Below are 16,506 nucleotides of genomic sequence, written 5' to 3'. Positions count from 1 at the left end.
ATGTTCAGGAAACACAGTGTAGCCTGCAGGAGGAAGTTGTGTTGGTTTCTTGGCTGGAAGAGTGGAGAGTACCAGGGCTTGGATGAATTCAACATTCTTTCCTACCCGCCAGCTTCCCGGCCGAAACACACCACAGAACCAGAATTCAAATTTGCATCATAAATTTTATTCCCGATGCGGGACAGATCCCTTCCATCCCCAAAATGAATCACATGCTGCCCTGATGAGACTTAGGAAACTCTCCCACCATCTCCAGGGAAGGAGTGAGAAAGACAAGTGCTGGGGACAGAGAAGGCTTTGCAATTCCCCAACTTATTTATCTTTCCATTCTCAACAGAGGATAGCTGCTCTTTGCTATTTATTATTCCTCTTATACACTAAATCCCTTTAGGAAAAAGAAAAAATCCATCACTTAAAAAAAAAAAAAAGACACCTCAAGTATTAGGGGGACATAAGGTTATGGGGTAACCAATAGAAAAGGGAAGGGAAAATGAACAGTGGCAATCACTGCTTCTGCTGCAGGGCTTCCTTCCTTGCTGCATCCTGTAGCAACTGTGTGTCCACTTCGTCTGCCGGCAACTGCACATAACGGACCACTGAGCCACGGATGAAGCAGTTCTTCACTGATAACTAAACAGAGACATGTAAGAAGACCCTTAAAAAAGTCCTCTAAGCACCCAAGGGTCTTTGTTTTGGAGGTGTTTCCTCTTTTCCAACCCAAACTCACCATGTGAGGATATTTCTCAGGGTCTGTAACACTGATGTCAGTTAGTTTGATGTTGAGATACTAAGAAAGGAAGATGAACATCATTATTAACCCTAGGAGACAAGCTGTAAGTACCCAACCCTTAATTTTTCCTCTCCTTTTCCAAGAACAAATTCTGAGCCCTTGCTATTTCTCACCTGATCCACAGAATGGAGGGTTCCACAGATGCTGTCAAGGGCAAAGGAAGGAAAAAAACCAAATTAATTTGTACTGAAGTCAACATAGAGGTGACTTCAGAAAGAGCATGAGAACATAGCTGGGGAGGTCAAGACCTTAAACCAGAAAAGGTAGAACTAAAAAGGCATTCCTAAGCTCTGGTATAGTAAAGATAGAGTTGCCAGAATGATTTACTTTACCTGAAGAGGCTCTTTTTTTTTTTTTTTTTTTTTTTTTTTTGGTGGTGCTAGGGATTGAACCCAGGGCCTTGTGCATGCTAGGCAAGTACTCTACCAACTGCGCTATTTCCCCAGCCCCTCAGAATGATTTACTTTAGACCCCACATCTTTCCCTAAACCAACCCATCTTTAATAGCTACCATTAAACAGTAATTATGGGATAGACTTATATTTAATAATCTTCACATCTATCTTTCCTAGGTAGCTATCACTCGCTATCCGGGGACTTAGATTGTGTAACTTGACCAAGTTTACAACAAATAAACAGGGACATTAGTCCAAGTGTATCTGACTCCCAGAACCATCAGCTATGGCCCCCCTGCACCTCCTGCAGGTACTGGGGATTGAACCCAGGTTCATTTTACCATCCAACTACATCCTCCACCCTTTTGAAAATTTGAGACAGGTTCTTGCAAAGTTGCCCAGGCTGACCTTGAACTTCCTACCAGAGAAAGCTGGGATTACAGGTATGTACCACCATACCAGCCCATCAGCTACTTTTAAACACTTACCGCCCTAGAGCCTTTCTTTTCTTTTCTAGGAAGGGCAATTAAAGAGCAGTTATTCTTAGGAAAAAATTACTTATCACACCACATATACACATTGAAGGTATTTGCTCTTCTCCGACCCCAACACAGTGCTGAGGATAAAACCCATGGTCTTAAGCATGTTAGGTAAGCAAGTGCTCACCAAGCCAAACCCCCAGCCCATATTTTTTAGGTTGGAACCAGAGCCTCACATATAGATAAAGGTAGCAGTATTATTATTGATGATGCAGGCACAAGCCATGTCTTCTCCCTTCTCCAATCCTCAAGCCCCCTGAAAGGTTAATGAGGAATGCTATCAAAACATCAGTACTGGGCTGGGGATGTAGCTCAGTGGGAGAGCGCTTGCCTAACATTTGCAAAACCCTGGGTTCAATCCCTAGTAGCACACAAAAAAATAGCAGTGCTCCAAGCCACACACATTACCTATCTCTCAATTTCTTGTATACCTATCAATGACTTCATTAACACTTAAGTCTTACAACTTCAAATCTGATTAGTCTTACTTCTTTATATCCCATGAATCCCTACTTTAATGCTGACTTGAACAGTTCTATAATTCCATTTCTAGTTTGACTTCTATAACCCAAGGTCTCATTACTTTGCAACTGAATCCAGGTCAGCCTCCTACCTGGCCACCCTCACCATAACCATACTATGTGTCATCACCAGGTTCTAAGTGTCTTAGAACTGTGGTTCTGAAACACTCATGTGTATTCAAAGGTTTCATGAGCCTGAAACAAAAGAGAAAACACAGGATGATGTAGTTGAGTGTACGTGTGGTGTGCTACAGGTTGCCAATAATTTTTTCTAAGAATAACTGCTCTTTAATTGTCCTTCCTAATTTTTCCAGTTTAAAAAACAACAAAATTTAAGCAAAATGATTGTAACACATGGCAGTTTTTTAGTCAGGTGTGGTGGTACTGCCTACATCCAGGCTACTAAGAGGCTGAGGCAGGAGAATCATAAATCCAAGTCTAGCCAGGGCAACTCAGCAAGACCCCATTTCAAAATTTTTAAAAAAGAATTTTTTTTTAATGATGCTGAGGACTGAAACAAGGTAAAGTTTCTACCACTGAGCTATATTCCTAGTTCTAAAAAAATAAAAAAAAATTTTTTTAAGTGCTGCATCCAGGCACAGTGGTACTCACCTGAAATCCCAGTGAACTGAGAGGCTAGAGGCAAGAGGATCCCAACTTGGAGGTGAGTCTCAGCAACTCAGCGAGACCCTCAGCAAATTACTGTCTCAAAATTTAAAAAATAATACCAAGGAAAAGGGCTGAGGGTGTAGCTCAATGGTAATACACCCCTGGGCTCAATCCCCAGTCTCCCCCTCAAAAAAATTACCAGGGATGGAGCTCAGTGGAAGAGCATTTCCCTGGCATGCACAAGGCCTTGGGTTTAAGCCACAGTACAGGGAGAAAAAGAGCAAGATATAACTGGATTTTGGGATTGGTTGTCACTAGTTTTGTACACTTGAAAGTTTCTTAGCATATCTAAACTTGTTTCCTTATGGGTAAAACAGCAACAATAGTGTATGCATAAGGGTGTTGTGAGAAGTAAATGAATTAATGAATGTAAAGTGTTCAGAGCAGTCCTTAGTGGACAGAAGGTCTTTGAATTTTAGCTATTCTTCTTTAAGCACTTATATACTTGGCCTAAGCTGGGCAACAGGTACACAGGGGTGAGCTTAAACATGTTCCTGGCCCTTGTAAGAAAAGGCTATAAACAGAAAAATACTTCTGTGAAATTACAATGAGACACATCCACTAAGAAAATAATGTGTGCAAGAGGGTTCTATATGACTAGAACAACCAGGAAAAGTCTTCCCAAAGACAGTATTTAATCCAAGTCCTGAAAAATGATCAGGAGCCAAAAAACACAAGAGGGTGAGGGATACAAAAGCAGTATATAGACAGAAGGAACTGTGTTGATGTCTGATTATCAATTATATTTTCTTCAACAAAAGATTGATCATGCCACATGCAACTGCTTTCCTATCATCTCATTCTTCTTTTTATCTTTTTGGGGGACCAGGGATTGAACACAGAGGCACTTAACCACTGAACCACATCCCAGTCCTTTTTATATTTTGAGACCGGGTCTCGAGAAGTTGCTTAGTGCCTCACTAAGTTGCTGAGGCTGGTTTTGAACTTGCAGTCCTCCTGTCTCAGCCTTTTGAGTTGCTGGGATTACACATGTGCGCCACTGTGCCTGGCCTTATCACCTCATTCTTATGTGACAGGTATATGATATGAAAATACCACAATTCAACTCACCCCCTTTGGGTTTCCCTTTGTTTGTGTTACTGGGAATTGAACCCAGGATCTCACACGTTAGCCACAAGTTTTCCACTGAGCTACATCCTCAGCCCTTTATTTTAGAGACTGGGTCTTATTAAGTTGTGAAGACATATTCGTACGTTATTTGTGTAAACAATTGGTAAATTTCTGGAAGGTGAAACAAAAGAATATTTAAGTTAATCATAAGGAAAAAAAAAAAACGGTTGGCCTTGGGGGGAAAAAAAATGTATTGAGCCCTTCATCCTCTGACCTCACACTTTAAAAAAAATTTTTTTTTTTTTGTAGTTGTAGATGGACAGAATGCCTTATTTGTTTGTTTTTATGTGGTGCTAAGGATTGAACCCAGTGCCTCCCACATAGTAGGCAAGGGCTGTGCCACTGGGCTATAGCCCCTGCCCTATCACGAGATCTTTAATAAGAACTAAATATTGTTCTGTATTTTCCAATACATCATACAACTCCCCACCTAATCTTTAAGTTTAAGGCACATTCATTTCTTCTACATCTCTCCCATATTGCCCAGCCCTCATATTTTCAATAGGTTCCACAGCCCCAAACACACCCACCCTCCACAGATTCGTTGAAACAGGTACCTACCTCAGGTCATTCTTGAGTTCCACGACCACATCCTTGCCCACAAGGGACTTGAAAAAGGAGTAGAAGAGCTATTGGGCAAGAGGGGCAAAACCATCACATGGGAAGGGACATAATAGGGAGGAGTGTCCCCTGCCAGTATTTTCAAATACTGGTATTAGTGGCCCCATTGCATCTTTGGCAGTTCTCAAAAATTTATAGTAAAGAATACTCGGTTGAAAGGGGTAGAGGCTGGAGCCCAAATAATTCTACACACCTCATTAAGTTCCTCACTGAAAGCTCCAGAGAGGCTGCTCTGAACCCTTCGGTTCTTGGGCCCGCTCTCTCAACCTCTTCTGGGGTCCCTGCCCAGTCCTTTCGGTAAACTGCAAGAAGGTATACCACTGGCACGGTCCCGAAGTTTTATGTCCGGCAGGAAAATGCTCCTTGAGGCTGTCCCGCCAACTTTCGCTCGGATTTGTTGGTTTTTTTCTCACAGAAAAAAAAAACCCATTTATTCCCAGTAGTCTCCTCAGAGAACTTGAGGCGCAGGAACTAAAGATGGAGGGAAAAGCCCCGGGCCTAAATCCAGCCCAGAAGGACAAATACTTTGATCCCACCCCACGCCCAACTGTCCGAAACACCCGCGCCCCCCCGCCGGCGCTCCCTTGTGACGTCACGGTACCCACCATGGTACTGGCGCGGTGCGATGCCGGCGGTACTGAGGAGGAAAGCGCTGGGTGCCACGGGCCAGAGGCCGGGCCAGAACCACAGCGCAAGTCCGCGCGTGGGGCGGAGCGGGTTCACGCACGCGCAAGGGAAGCGCTGCGAAAGCTGGAGCAGACCAGGAGAGCGGTGGGGGGCTCCCGGCTCAGAGGGAGCGGGTCGGGTAGAGCCCAGCGGGACTTGAAGCCAGGAAAGAGGCGGGGCTTCCTGTCTTCCGACTTCCTCCCGGGGCGGGCTGGCCCCTACTGCGCAGGCGCGGGCAAAGCGACCGCCCTGGGTTAGAGATGTTTGGCGCCACTGTTCAAAGGTTTTTGTGTTTTTCTGTCACTTTTGCAGGGAACAGCGTTATTTGCTCACACCCTACACACATTTTATATTGAGAATTGTTAGGGAGTTTTTGAAAATTCATCGTTTTGTGCTAAGTGAAATTTAAAATGACTCCCCAAGATCAGGTGAGCATAATCTTTTTAACAAAGGTTCCCAGTCTTAAGTCCTAGCCTTAGTCTCCATTTTTGTTTGGCTTTGCTTTTTTTTTTTCTTTTTTTGTCTGTTTTAGGTGCTGGGGATTGAATCCAGGGCCATAGGTATGCTAAGCTTGTGCTCTATACTGGGTTACACCCCTAGCCTCAGTCTCTATATTTACCAAATGCTTTTGCCAAGGGCTGTTCTGTAAAGGATTAGGATTAAACAGACTGACTCCAGGATGGCAACAACTCACTATATTTCATTCCAAATATTGATTCCCTTAAACACAAAGGGACACAAATGCAATTAAATATGTAATATTTATGGTAGGTGATAATACTTTTTCATGGAATAAGACTATAAATTTTCCATTTCTCATCTTGCATAAATGTATATTTATCAGGAGTTTGTTGAAATAGGTTCTGCATGTAAAAGACATAATGAATTCTATGAATACACAAATACTGGATCTCCTGGACCCCAGTGTAATGATATGGGGATATCAAACAGGGCTTGCCCCACCCCCAGCCCCCAGCTGAATCCTAAACCTGCCTATAACTGATTATGAGAAGTAACCATAGTAAGCAACTGCTCCATCGAGGCTAAAGGTGCCTGAGGATTGAAAAATATTTTTTGTTTGAAACAATGAGCTCATAAAAATCCAAATACTTTGCCCTTACCAGTTTAATTGTTCACAAGGAGCTCACATTCAGAGAACTTATGTTCTCTATGAACTCTCCTGTTCTTTACTTTTCAAGATACACTCATAGCCTAAAGATACCAAAGGTAATTTCCTTTAGGAACAAATTTACTGATAATCATCCACACAGGAAGGAGAAAGCTGGGGTGGCTGGAAATAAATAACAGACATTCACATTCATCAAATGGTTCAAAGAGGGGCCAAGTTTTCCTAATAGTCCATTTCAGAGTCACAAAGACTGAGTATGAAAAGATGATGAATGAAACTCCTCCATTAGAATCCCAAAGAGATGTTAACTTAGATTCAGTTCCAGTCAAGAATCATAATTGGTGTTTGAAAAGGAAGAGAATAAAATTCACCTATAGGCACCCTAGAACCCTCCAGTTCCAGAAAACATTAATCTACTTCTTCAATGGTAGGGCCTGTGGCAGGCCTTCCAGGTGTATATCCTGTTCCACAGGTAGGCCCAGTGCATCCTCCCTGGTAGAGCTTTGTGATGATGGGGTTACACACCTGCTCCAATTCCCTTCTCTTATGATCATACTCATCTTTCTCAGCCAGTTGATTGGCCTCCAACCAGGAAAGGACTTCATTGCATTTACTCAAAATTTTCTTTTTATCAGACTCACTAATCTTGTCCTTCAAACCTTCATCACTTACAGCACTCTTCATGTTAAAAGCATAGGATTCTAGGGCATTTTTTGCAGCGATTTTCTCCCTCTGCATCTCATCTTCAGCTTTATATTTCTCTGCATCCAAAACCATGCGCTCGATCTCCTCCTTGCTCAGGCGGCCCTTGTCATTGGTGATGGTGATCTTATTGGCCTTGCCTGTGCTCTTGTCCATGGCTGTGACATTAAGAATTCCATTGGCATCAATATCAAAGGTCACCTCAATCTGAGGAACTCCCCTGGGTGCAGGAGGTATTCCAGTGAGGTCAAAGCGCCCCAGCAGGTTGTTGTCACGTGTCATGGCCCGTTCACCCTCATATACCTGGATCAGCACCCCAGGTTGATTATCTGAATATGTGGTGAAGATCTGTGTCTGCTTGGTGGGGATGGTGGAATTACGCTTAATCAGCACAGTCATCACACCCCCAGCTGTTTCCAAACCTAGGGACAGGGGGGCCACATCCAACAAAAGCAAATCCTGTACTTTTTCAGACTTGTCACCCATCAAAATGGCTGCCTGTACTGCAGCCCCGTAGGCTACTGCCTCATCAGGATTGATGCTCTTGTTGAGATCACGTCCATTAAAATAGTCCTGAAGCAGTTTCTGCACCTTAGGGATGCGAGTGGAGCCCCCTACTAAAACAATGTCATGTATTTTAGCCTTATCCATCTTGGCATCCCTAAGAGCTTTTTCCACAGGTTCCAGGGTACCCCTAAACAGGTCTGCACACAGCTCTTCAAACCGGGCTCTGGTGATGGATGTGTAGAAGTCAATGCCTTCATAGAGTGAATCAATTTCCAGATTGGCTTGGGTGCTGGACGATAGGGTCCTTTTGGCCCTCTCACAGGCGGTACGCAAACGCCTCACAGCTCGCTTGTTCTGGCTGATGTCTTTCTTGTGTTTCCTTTTGAACTCCTCCACAAAGTGGCTCACAAGCCTGTTGTCAAAGTCTTCTCCACCTAGATGGGTGTCCCCGGCTGTAGCCTTTACTTCAAAAATCCCATCATCTATGGTCAGGATGGACACATCAAATGTGCCTCCACCCAGATCAAAGATGAGTACATGTCGCTCTCCCTGTCCTGCTTTATCTAAGCCATAGGCAATGGCAGCAGCTGTGGGTTCATTGATGATTCTAAGCACATTGAGTCCTGCAATCACACCTGCATCCTTGGTGGCCTGGCGTTGAGAGTCATTGAAATAGGCAGGCACAGTGATCACAGCATTGGTGATCACATAGCCCAAAAAAGCCTCTGCAGTTTCCTTCATCTTAGTCAATACCATTGAAGAAATTTCCTCTGGGTAGAAAGCTTTTTTCTCTCCTTTATAGGACACCAGCACCTTGGGCTTGCCTCCTTCATTGATCACTTGAAAAGGCCAAAGTTTCATATCTGACTGCACAACAGGATCATTAAATTTCCTGCCAATCAGACGTTTGGCATCAAAGACAGTGTTCTGAGGATTCATGGCTACCTGATTCTTGGCTGCATCTCCAATAAGCCGTTCTGTATCGGTGAAGGCCACATAGCTGGGGGTGGTACGGTTGCCCTGGTCATTGGCAATGATTTCCACCTTGCCATGCTGGAAAACCCCTACGCAGGAGTAGGTGGTACCCAAATCAATGCCTATGGCTGTTCCCTTAGCAGCGGCCATGGTCTTCCGAGGCCTGTGGAGAAAGAATGAGATACTGTTTTGGCAGAATTCTATTTATTTAGGGTAACAGGTGATCATTCAGTTGTCTAAAAAACACAACTATGAGAATAAACCTAGCCAAGACGCATGAGCCCTTGAAAGATGGGAAGAAGCCCTAGGCACAGAGCCTACAAATGTTTTTCTTCATAACTAATGTCTGAGCTTCCTCACACATTCTAGGGTTTCACATTTTTCACTTCTTATAGGGGAAAGAAAACCAACTAAAAGCTGCTGGGCATGGTGGCACATGCCTACAATCCCAGCAACTGGGGAGGCTGAGACAGAAGAATTGCAAGTTCAAGACCAGTCTCAGTAATTCAGCAAAACCTTGTCTCAAAAATTAAAAAGGATTGGGAATGTGACTTGGTGGTTAAGTGTCTATGGGTTTAATTCCCAGTACCAAAAAAAAATTAGAAATTCATATACAAGGTTACAGCAACTTTAAAGCTATCCGATGCTAGAAGCTTAATTCTAGTTTGCCACCCAGAAAACCATTAAATACTGTCAAATACCTACTCCCAGATAAACTTTACATATTTGTTTTTAGTACTGGGGATTGAACTTGGGCCTCACACATACAAAGCAAGTGTTCTACCTCTGAGCTCTCCTTATTCTTTGAAATTATCTTTGGGATTATGTTCTATTTTATTTAATTTTTGCAGAAATGGGGATTGAACTCAGGGGCATTCTGCCACTGAGCTATATCTTCAGTCTTTTTTTTTTTTTTTAATGTGCTCAATGGACCTTTATTTTATTTATTTATATGTGGTGCTGAGAATCGAACCCAGTAGCTTGCACATGCTAGGCAAGAGTTCTCTTGAGCCACAATCCCAGCCCATCCTCAATTCTTTTAACTTTTTTGAGAGAGGGCCTCACTAAATTGCCAAGGCTAACCTTGAACTTGTGATCCTCCTGCCTCAGCTTCCCTGGTCACTGAGATTATAAGTGTGTGGCACTATACCCAGTTTGTAGGATTTCTATATCTTTACTACTTACTGGATATCATATCACTGGACAGAATGGTCAACAGGCAATACAACACAGAGGGCATGCACAATCAACCTTCCTACTGCCAAATTTGCTCCCTATTCAATCTGAACACTGTCCATCAGACGAGGTTGCAAGCTTGAAATCAGTGATGATCTTGACCTATATTCATTTTGAAGCTGTACTCAATGTAACAGGAATTCACCACCATCTATTATATGGAACTTTCAAAGGGTGTCAGGCATATTCTTAGGAATCATCCTGCCATAGTCCTAGCTTTCAGGTTCTGGAGGGAATGCTGGCACAGTTTCTTTCTCTGAACCGCCAGGAACTCATGAATTGCTCCTTCTACCTGTGGCCTGTAGATGCAGTTTCATTTTGGATCCACCACTGAGAAATAATCCTCTCAACTTCTGCTTCTAACATCCCTAAGTGAACCCACTGTGCTTCAGGCAATTTCACAATGGGTTCATTGTAGGATTCCAGTCCTGCCTATCCAGTTGTGTTGACACTAAATTATGCACATTATGCCTCAGGTTTTTGTTAAGATGGTTCAGGGATCCCACCAGGTACTTCTGTGGAAGCTGTTAAAAAAATCCTGCTTCTTGGGCTGCTACATGATGACAGCCAGGAGTTGTGGGTCACCAGCAGGCAGTGAGGTCAGGCTGATTAGTGTGCCCCTCCCCCATACCTGAAGGTGGCCTTCACTGTTACACAAAGCCGGCAGAGTGGTCTGCTCTGCTGCCCTCAGTCATGGCTATGCTTCTGCCCATGTTGGAGACCAAACATGGCTTCTTCTCCAAGTGAGGGACCAAGTTGTGCACAAGTGGCAGAGGGCACAAGAAGCAGGTGGCAGTGGTGATAGTGATGGCAGAGTGTGAGGGGGGGCAGGTTCTGAGGCAGAGTAGTGTATTTTTTAATTTGGGGGAGTAAAATACACATAAAACATACCATACTTTTTTTTTTTTTTGTACTGGGGATTGAACCCAGGGACATTTAACCACTTAAGTACAACCCCAGCCCTTTTTTCTTTATTTTAAAAATGTTTTTAGTTGTAGATGGGCACAATGCCTTTATTTTATTTATTTTTATGTGGTGCTAAAGATCAAACCCAGTGCTTCATATGTGTTAAGCAAGCACCCTCCCAGCCCTTTTTTATATTTTATTTAGAGACAGGGTCTTGCTGAGTTTCTTAGGACCTCACTAAGTTGCTGAGGCTGGCTTTGAACTCTTGATCCTCTTGCCTCAGCCTCCCCAGGTCCTGGGATTACAGGTATGCACCCCCATGCCTGGCTCATCTTCACCATTTTTTTAAAAAAAATTTTTTTAGTTGTTGATGGACCTTTATTTTATTTATATGTGGTGCTGAGAATTGAACCCAGTGCCTCACACGTGCTAGGCAAGTGCTCTGCCACTGAGCCACAACCCCAGCCCCATCTTCACCATTTTTAAGTGTAGCATTCACTAGTAAGTTTAATCACAGTGGTGTCCAACCAATCTTTAGAACTCGATCTTGCAAAACTGAAACTTTATACCCATTAAAAAACTTCCTATCCACACCCCCACTCCATCCCCTTCTGACAACCATCATTCTTCTATGAATTTGACTACTCTTAATACCTCATTTAAGTGGAATTATACAGTATTTGTCCTTTAGTAGTTTGGCTTATTTAACTTTGCAGGACATCCTTAATTTTCATCCATTATGTGCTATGTTTCAGAATTTCCTTCTTTTCTAAGGCTGAATAATGTCTATTATGTGCATATTCCATCTTTTACTTACCCATACATGGCTCCATGGACATTTGGATTGCTTACACTTTTCAATTATTGTGAATATGCTATGAAGGTAGGTATACAAATAATTGAGATTTTGCTTTCATGAAGAGCTTATTGGACATGGTAGGAAAAAAAGTAGCTAAGAAGCTAGCTACTCAAAACAACTGAGCGGGAAGTGGGTGTATATTCTCAATTTCTCACAGGGCCTGATTCAATTGTTCTTTTCCTGTGTCTGAGATCTTTTTATTTTGGGACCATACCTGTCTCCTGTTGAACTAAGATTACTTAATGTTCTGGACTCCTTCAGAGACATTACCACCATTCTTGGATTTTGCTACTTGTCTTGCTCTCTATTATAAATCCATGGAGAGGGGTTGGGGAGATGGCTCAGTCGGTAGAGTGCTGTTCGATCCCCAGCACCCAAAAAAAAAAAAAAAAAAAATCCATGGAGAGTGAGTGATTAGGGATACACTGAAGATGGCTGCTAAGAACCCAATCAAGCCTTTGTAAGTTTTCTCAGAGAAGTGGGGGAGCTCCAGACAATTTGTCTATCCTTCTCCTGAAATAACCCCTATTTCTTGGAGCCAATTAAAAAAAAAAAAAAAAAAAAAAAAAAAAAAAAAAAACAGAAAAGGCTTAGAGTCTTAACTTCCGCCTCCGCCTCCGCCACACCCCCTCAACCCCACCCCAGTTTCTGGAGTACAGTCAAACCGTTTTTCTGCCAGCTCTGACTAATCCATGTTACTCTAGCATTCCAGAAAAGATCCTCTTTCCCTTGTCTGCTAACTCCCCCACGCCTCAGTCTTAAACCAACTGGGAGGCTTTTCACACTTTCTCCAACACCGATCCACTGGCTTTACAGATCCCTACCACATTCCAACCAGGGCCCTCCAGAATCACCTGCTGTCTCGCCGCTTACGCTCCAGTTTGGAAACGTCCGGATTACGGAGCCCCTGCAAGTGGGAGCTCCAGTAATATTCAACCTGTTCAGCTGGCGTCCCCCCACCCCCCACCCCGCCCTGCCCTGCAACTTTGAGCCAGCTTGGGTGCAGTTACCCTGATTCCTAAACTAGCCCATGAGGTCAGAGGTAGCATTGCCATTGTAACGCTACTGGAAAAGGCGGTGTCATCGGACACGCCCCAGCAAACCTGGCTGTGTCAACATACAAGTCCCCACCAACACCTCATCTCCACCGCCTAAACTCTCTCTAGGACTGGGACAACCAAGAAACCCATATAATTACAGTCAACAGCTCTACAACAAACCTATCACTGACCCTTCCCCTCAAAGGAGGGCAGCTGCGAGCTGTACGAAGGCACAGCTGATCCAACTCTGCCCTCACGCATCCCACGTCCCTCTTCAGACAGTGGAGGCCTTATTCTAACAACTGCTTATTTTTACACTATTGCTTTTCAAAATCTAAACCTTCCCGCCCCAGCCGCAGATATTTCATTCACGTAGGTTATACAATAATGTTATAAATAAAAGCTGTATTACAGTGTTTCGTTCCCATCTTAAACCCAAGATGGGAAAAAGGACGCGGGGTCGGGGTGGGGAAAACATTCCTCAGGCAGCGCAGGACCTCTGGCCCAGTCAGTTCCTCCGGTCCACCATTACCCCGCCTCTTTAAAACCACTGCGTGACTTTGTCCCGCTGAGAGTTTTTCTTCCTCTCTTAACCACAAAACTCTCGAAGGCCCACCGGCCACCCGCTGCCCTATAACACAAGCCTAAAGCTGGCCCTTGCGGTCATTTCACACTAAGGTGCTGGCCGCCAGCAGAACCATGGAGACCCAGGCAACAACCTCCCTCCTCCCTCCTCCCTGCTCCCTCCCCCCGTCGCCTCCGCTCGCCAACACCCTCCTCTCGGGCCCCCATCCCCTCCAGCGAACCCCAGAAGCGTCTGGAGAGTTCTGGGGAGGGGCGGAACCCTCGCCTCTGATTGGTCCCAGGAGGCCAGGGGCGGAACGCCAGGAGAAACCCCTGGAACATTCCGGTCCCGGCAGCCTCACCCGGCTCGGCGATTGGCCCAGGAGGAAGCGGGCGGGGCTCCTCGGCGATCTATAAAGCCCGAGCGGAGGCCGGGTGAGGAACGACGAGCCCCAGCAGCGGCTGGCATAGCGAACCTTCTGTGATCCCGGAGCACGCACCCGAGCGGTGGGCTTCCGACTCTCATTCAGGACCGAGCTTTTCCTCGCGTGTCGCGTCCCCTCACCGCAGCCAGAACCTCAGCGCGGATCCCAGAGAGCCAAGGCACCGACATGGCCAAAGCCACGGCGATCGGCATCGACCTGGGCACCACCTACTCCTGCGTGGGGGTGTTCCAGCACGGCAAGGTGGAGATCATCGCCAACGACCAGGGCAACCGCACCACCCCCAGCTACGTGGCCTTCACCGACACCGAGCGGCTCATCGGCGATGCGGCCAAGAACCAGGTGGCGCTGAACCCGCAGAACACGGTGTTCGACGCGAAGCGGCTGATCGGCCGCAAGTTCGGCGACCCGGTGGTGCAGTCGGACATGAAGCACTGGCCCTTCCAGGTGATCAACGACGGAGACAAGCCCAAGGTGCAGGTGAGCTACAAGGGGGAGACCAAAGCGTTCTACCCGGAGGAGATCTCGTCCATGGTGCTGACCAAGATGAAGGAGATCGCCGAAGCGTACCTGGGCTACCCGGTGACCAACGCGGTGATCACCGTGCCGGCCTACTTCAACGACTCGCAGCGCCAGGCCACCAAGGACGCGGGCGTGATCGCCGGGCTCAACGTGCTGAGGATCATCAACGAGCCCACGGCGGCCGCCATCGCCTACGGCCTGGACCGGACCGGCAAGGGGGAGCGCAACGTGCTCATCTTTGACCTGGGCGGGGGCACCTTCGACGTGTCGATCCTGACGATCGACGACGGCATCTTCGAGGTGAAGGCCACGGCGGGCGACACGCACCTGGGCGGGGAGGACTTCGACAACCGGCTGGTGAACCACTTCGTGGAGGAGTTCAAGAGGAAACACAAGAAGGACATCAGCCAGAACAAGCGAGCGGTGAGGCGGCTGCGCACCGCCTGCGAGAGAGCCAAGAGGACCCTGTCGTCCAGCACGCAGGCCAGCCTGGAGATCGACTCCCTGTTTGAGGGCATCGACTTCTACACGTCCATCACCAGGGCGAGGTTCGAGGAGCTCTGCTCCGACCTGTTCCGCGGCACCCTGGAGCCGGTGGAGAAGGCCCTGCGTGACGCCAAACTGGACAAGGCGCAGATCCACGACCTGGTGCTGGTGGGCGGCTCCACCCGCATCCCCAAGGTGCAGAAGCTGCTGCAGGACTTCTTCAATGGGCGCGACCTCAACAAGAGCATCAACCCCGACGAGGCGGTGGCCTACGGGGCGGCGGTGCAGGCCGCCATCCTGATGGGAGACAAGTCAGAGAACGTGCAGGACCTGCTGCTGCTGGACGTGGCGCCCCTGTCGCTGGGGCTGGAGACGGCCGGGGGCGTGATGACCGCCCTGATCAAGCGCAACTCCACCATCCCCACCAAGCAGACGCAGATCTTCACCACGTACTCGGACAACCAGCCCGGGGTGCTGATCCAGGTGTACGAGGGCGAGCGGGCCATGACGCGTGACAACAACCTGCTGGGGCGCTTCGAGCTGAGCGGCATCCCCCCTGCCCCCAGGGGCGTGCCCCAGATCGAGGTGACCTTTGACATCGACGCCAACGGCATCCTGAACGTCACGGCCACCGACAAGAGCACCGGCAAGGCCAACAAGATCACCATCACCAACGACAAGGGCCGCCTGAGCAAGGAGGAGATCGAGCGCATGGTGCAGGAGGCGGAGAAGTACAAAGCCGAAGACGAGGTGCAGCGCGAGAGGGTGTCTGCCAAGAACGCCCTGGAGTCCTACGCCTTCAACATGAAGAGCGCCGTGGAGGATGAGGGACTCAAGGGCAAGATCAGCGAGGCGGACAAGAAGAAGGTGCTGGACAAGTGCCAGGAGGTCCTTTCCTGGCTGGACGCCAACACCCTGGCGGAGAAGGACGAGTTTGAGCACAAGAGGAAGGAGCTGGAGCAGGTGTGTAACCCTATCATCAGTGGACTGTACCAGGGTGCGGGTGGCCCCGGGGCCGGGGGCTTTGGAGCTCAGGCTCCCAGAGGGGGCTCTGGGTCGGGCCCCACCATCGAGGAGGTGGATTAGCGCGGCCTTTCCTTCCTCCCTCCATCTTTTTCCTCGGGACGCACTGTTGGGACTCCAGGGCCTTGCTGTTAGCCCTGTTACCTAACTTCGGTTTTCTACTGCTGAGTTCATTGTATCTTGATGGTAACTAGCTGAATGTTTTCGTTATATTTTTGTGGCATAACTCGTGTGTTCTTTAGGTTTAATGTAAGTTAGTACTGTAAGAATGTTCTTTTTCCTTGTTCTTTAACATAAGTAAGCACTGCCATCCTGTGCCTGATTTTTTTGGGTTTGCAAGAAGAGAAAGGTTTTTGTTCTTAACGATGAAAAATTTAAAAATCGCCAATAGACTGTGCCAAGTTTTGAGTGCCCCTGAGATTGTCCTTGGGCCTCTGTCCCTCAAGGAATTTCTTTCTCTGGCTCCTCCATTCAGGAGGAGTTTTAGAGACCCTTCTCTGTATAGGCCATGTTTGTATTGATTGGATCAAGATTTTGTCATCTTGGGTTTGCAAACTTCAAATAAATATATTTTGTTGAGCTTGCTGTTTCTCCATGCCTTAAATGTGGAGATGAATTTATCCTGTCACTCTTTGTCCATTTTCTTTTTTTATGTACTCATCTTGAACTCAAGCCAATTTTTATTGGTCACGTAAAAATAAATAATTTTTTTGATGTCTGTCTTTTATTTTGAGGTTAAAGGGTTTGCATATGTTTTGTGTTTCTGCAAAAGTAAGAATTGA

At 46.5% G+C, this 16,506-nt stretch overlaps 3 protein-coding genes across 5 annotated transcripts; 1 reads left to right on the top strand and 2 right to left on the bottom strand.

The window, feature by feature from the left end:
* Nucleotides 1-144: 144 nt before the first annotated feature.
* Lsm2 (LSM2 homolog, U6 small nuclear RNA and mRNA degradation associated) lies at nt 145-5,515 on the bottom strand. The gene is made up of 5 exons (XM_047558283.1): nt 5,272-5,515; nt 4,607-4,674; nt 904-934; nt 728-787; nt 145-630 (listed from the first exon to the last, which is right to left on the bottom strand). Exons 1-5 carry the CDS (start codon nt 5,272-5,274, stop codon nt 505-507), a joined length of 288 nt encoding a protein of 95 aa, XP_047414239.1. The 5' UTR covers nt 5,275-5,515; the 3' UTR covers nt 145-504.
* Nucleotides 5,516-6,208: 693 nt separating this feature from the next.
* On the bottom strand, nt 6,209-16,385 carry LOC124988136 (heat shock 70 kDa protein 1-like). Of its 3 annotated transcripts, XM_047557329.1 has the most exons (3): nt 12,501-12,593; nt 11,605-11,662; nt 6,209-8,808 (listed from the first exon to the last, which is right to left on the bottom strand). In XM_047557329.1, exons 2-3 carry the CDS (start codon nt 11,610-11,612, stop codon nt 6,870-6,872), a joined length of 1,947 nt encoding a protein of 648 aa, XP_047413285.1. In that variant the 5' UTR covers nt 11,613-11,662; nt 12,501-12,593; the 3' UTR covers nt 6,209-6,869. The 3 variants fall into 3 exon arrangements, with proteins under 3 accessions (XP_047413285.1, XP_047413284.1, XP_047413286.1); XM_047557328.1 differs by lacking the exons at nt 11,605-11,662; nt 12,501-12,593 and adding an exon at nt 13,613-16,385; XM_047557330.1 differs by lacking the exon at nt 11,605-11,662 and having other exon boundaries at nt 12,501-12,597.
* On the top strand, nt 13,685-16,438 carry LOC124988137 (heat shock 70 kDa protein 1). Its single transcript, XM_047557331.1, has one exon. It carries the CDS (start codon nt 13,862-13,864, stop codon nt 15,785-15,787), a length of 1,926 nt encoding a protein of 641 aa, XP_047413287.1. The 5' UTR covers nt 13,685-13,861; the 3' UTR covers nt 15,788-16,438.
* Nucleotides 16,439-16,506: the final 68 nt, after the last annotated feature.

This window comes from Sciurus carolinensis, chromosome 7 (genome assembly GCF_902686445.1).
Source record: "Sciurus carolinensis chromosome 7, mSciCar1.2, whole genome shotgun sequence".
Classification (NCBI taxonomy): domain Eukaryota; kingdom Metazoa; phylum Chordata; class Mammalia; order Rodentia; family Sciuridae; genus Sciurus; species Sciurus carolinensis.
The sequence above is the reverse complement of the archived record's forward strand: the minus strand, read 5'-3'. Positions and strand labels throughout refer to the sequence as shown.

Excerpts from the sequence above, each read along its gene's own strand:
- Lsm2 (XM_047558283.1), bottom strand. Across the intron at positions 935-4,606 it reads GAACTCAAGAATGACCTGAG|CATCTGTGGAACCCTCCATT; the intron begins GTAGGTACCTGT and ends TGCCCTTGACAG. Across the intron at positions 788-903 it reads CCCTCCATTCTGTGGATCAG|TATCTCAACATCAAACTAAC; the intron begins GTGAGAAATAGC and ends TTCCTTTCTTAG.
- LOC124988136 (XM_047557328.1), bottom strand. The coding sequence starts at position 13,776 with ATGAGAGTCGGAAGCCCACCGCTCGGGTGCGTGCTCCGGGATCACAGA. Across the intron at positions 8,809-13,612 it reads TGGGCCAATCGCCGAGCCGG|GCCTCGGAAGACCATGGCCG; the intron begins GTGAGGCTGCCG and ends CTTTCTCCACAG.
- LOC124988137 (XM_047557331.1), top strand. The coding sequence starts at position 13,862 with ATGGCCAAAGCCACGGCGATCGGCATCGACCTGGGCACCACCTACTCC.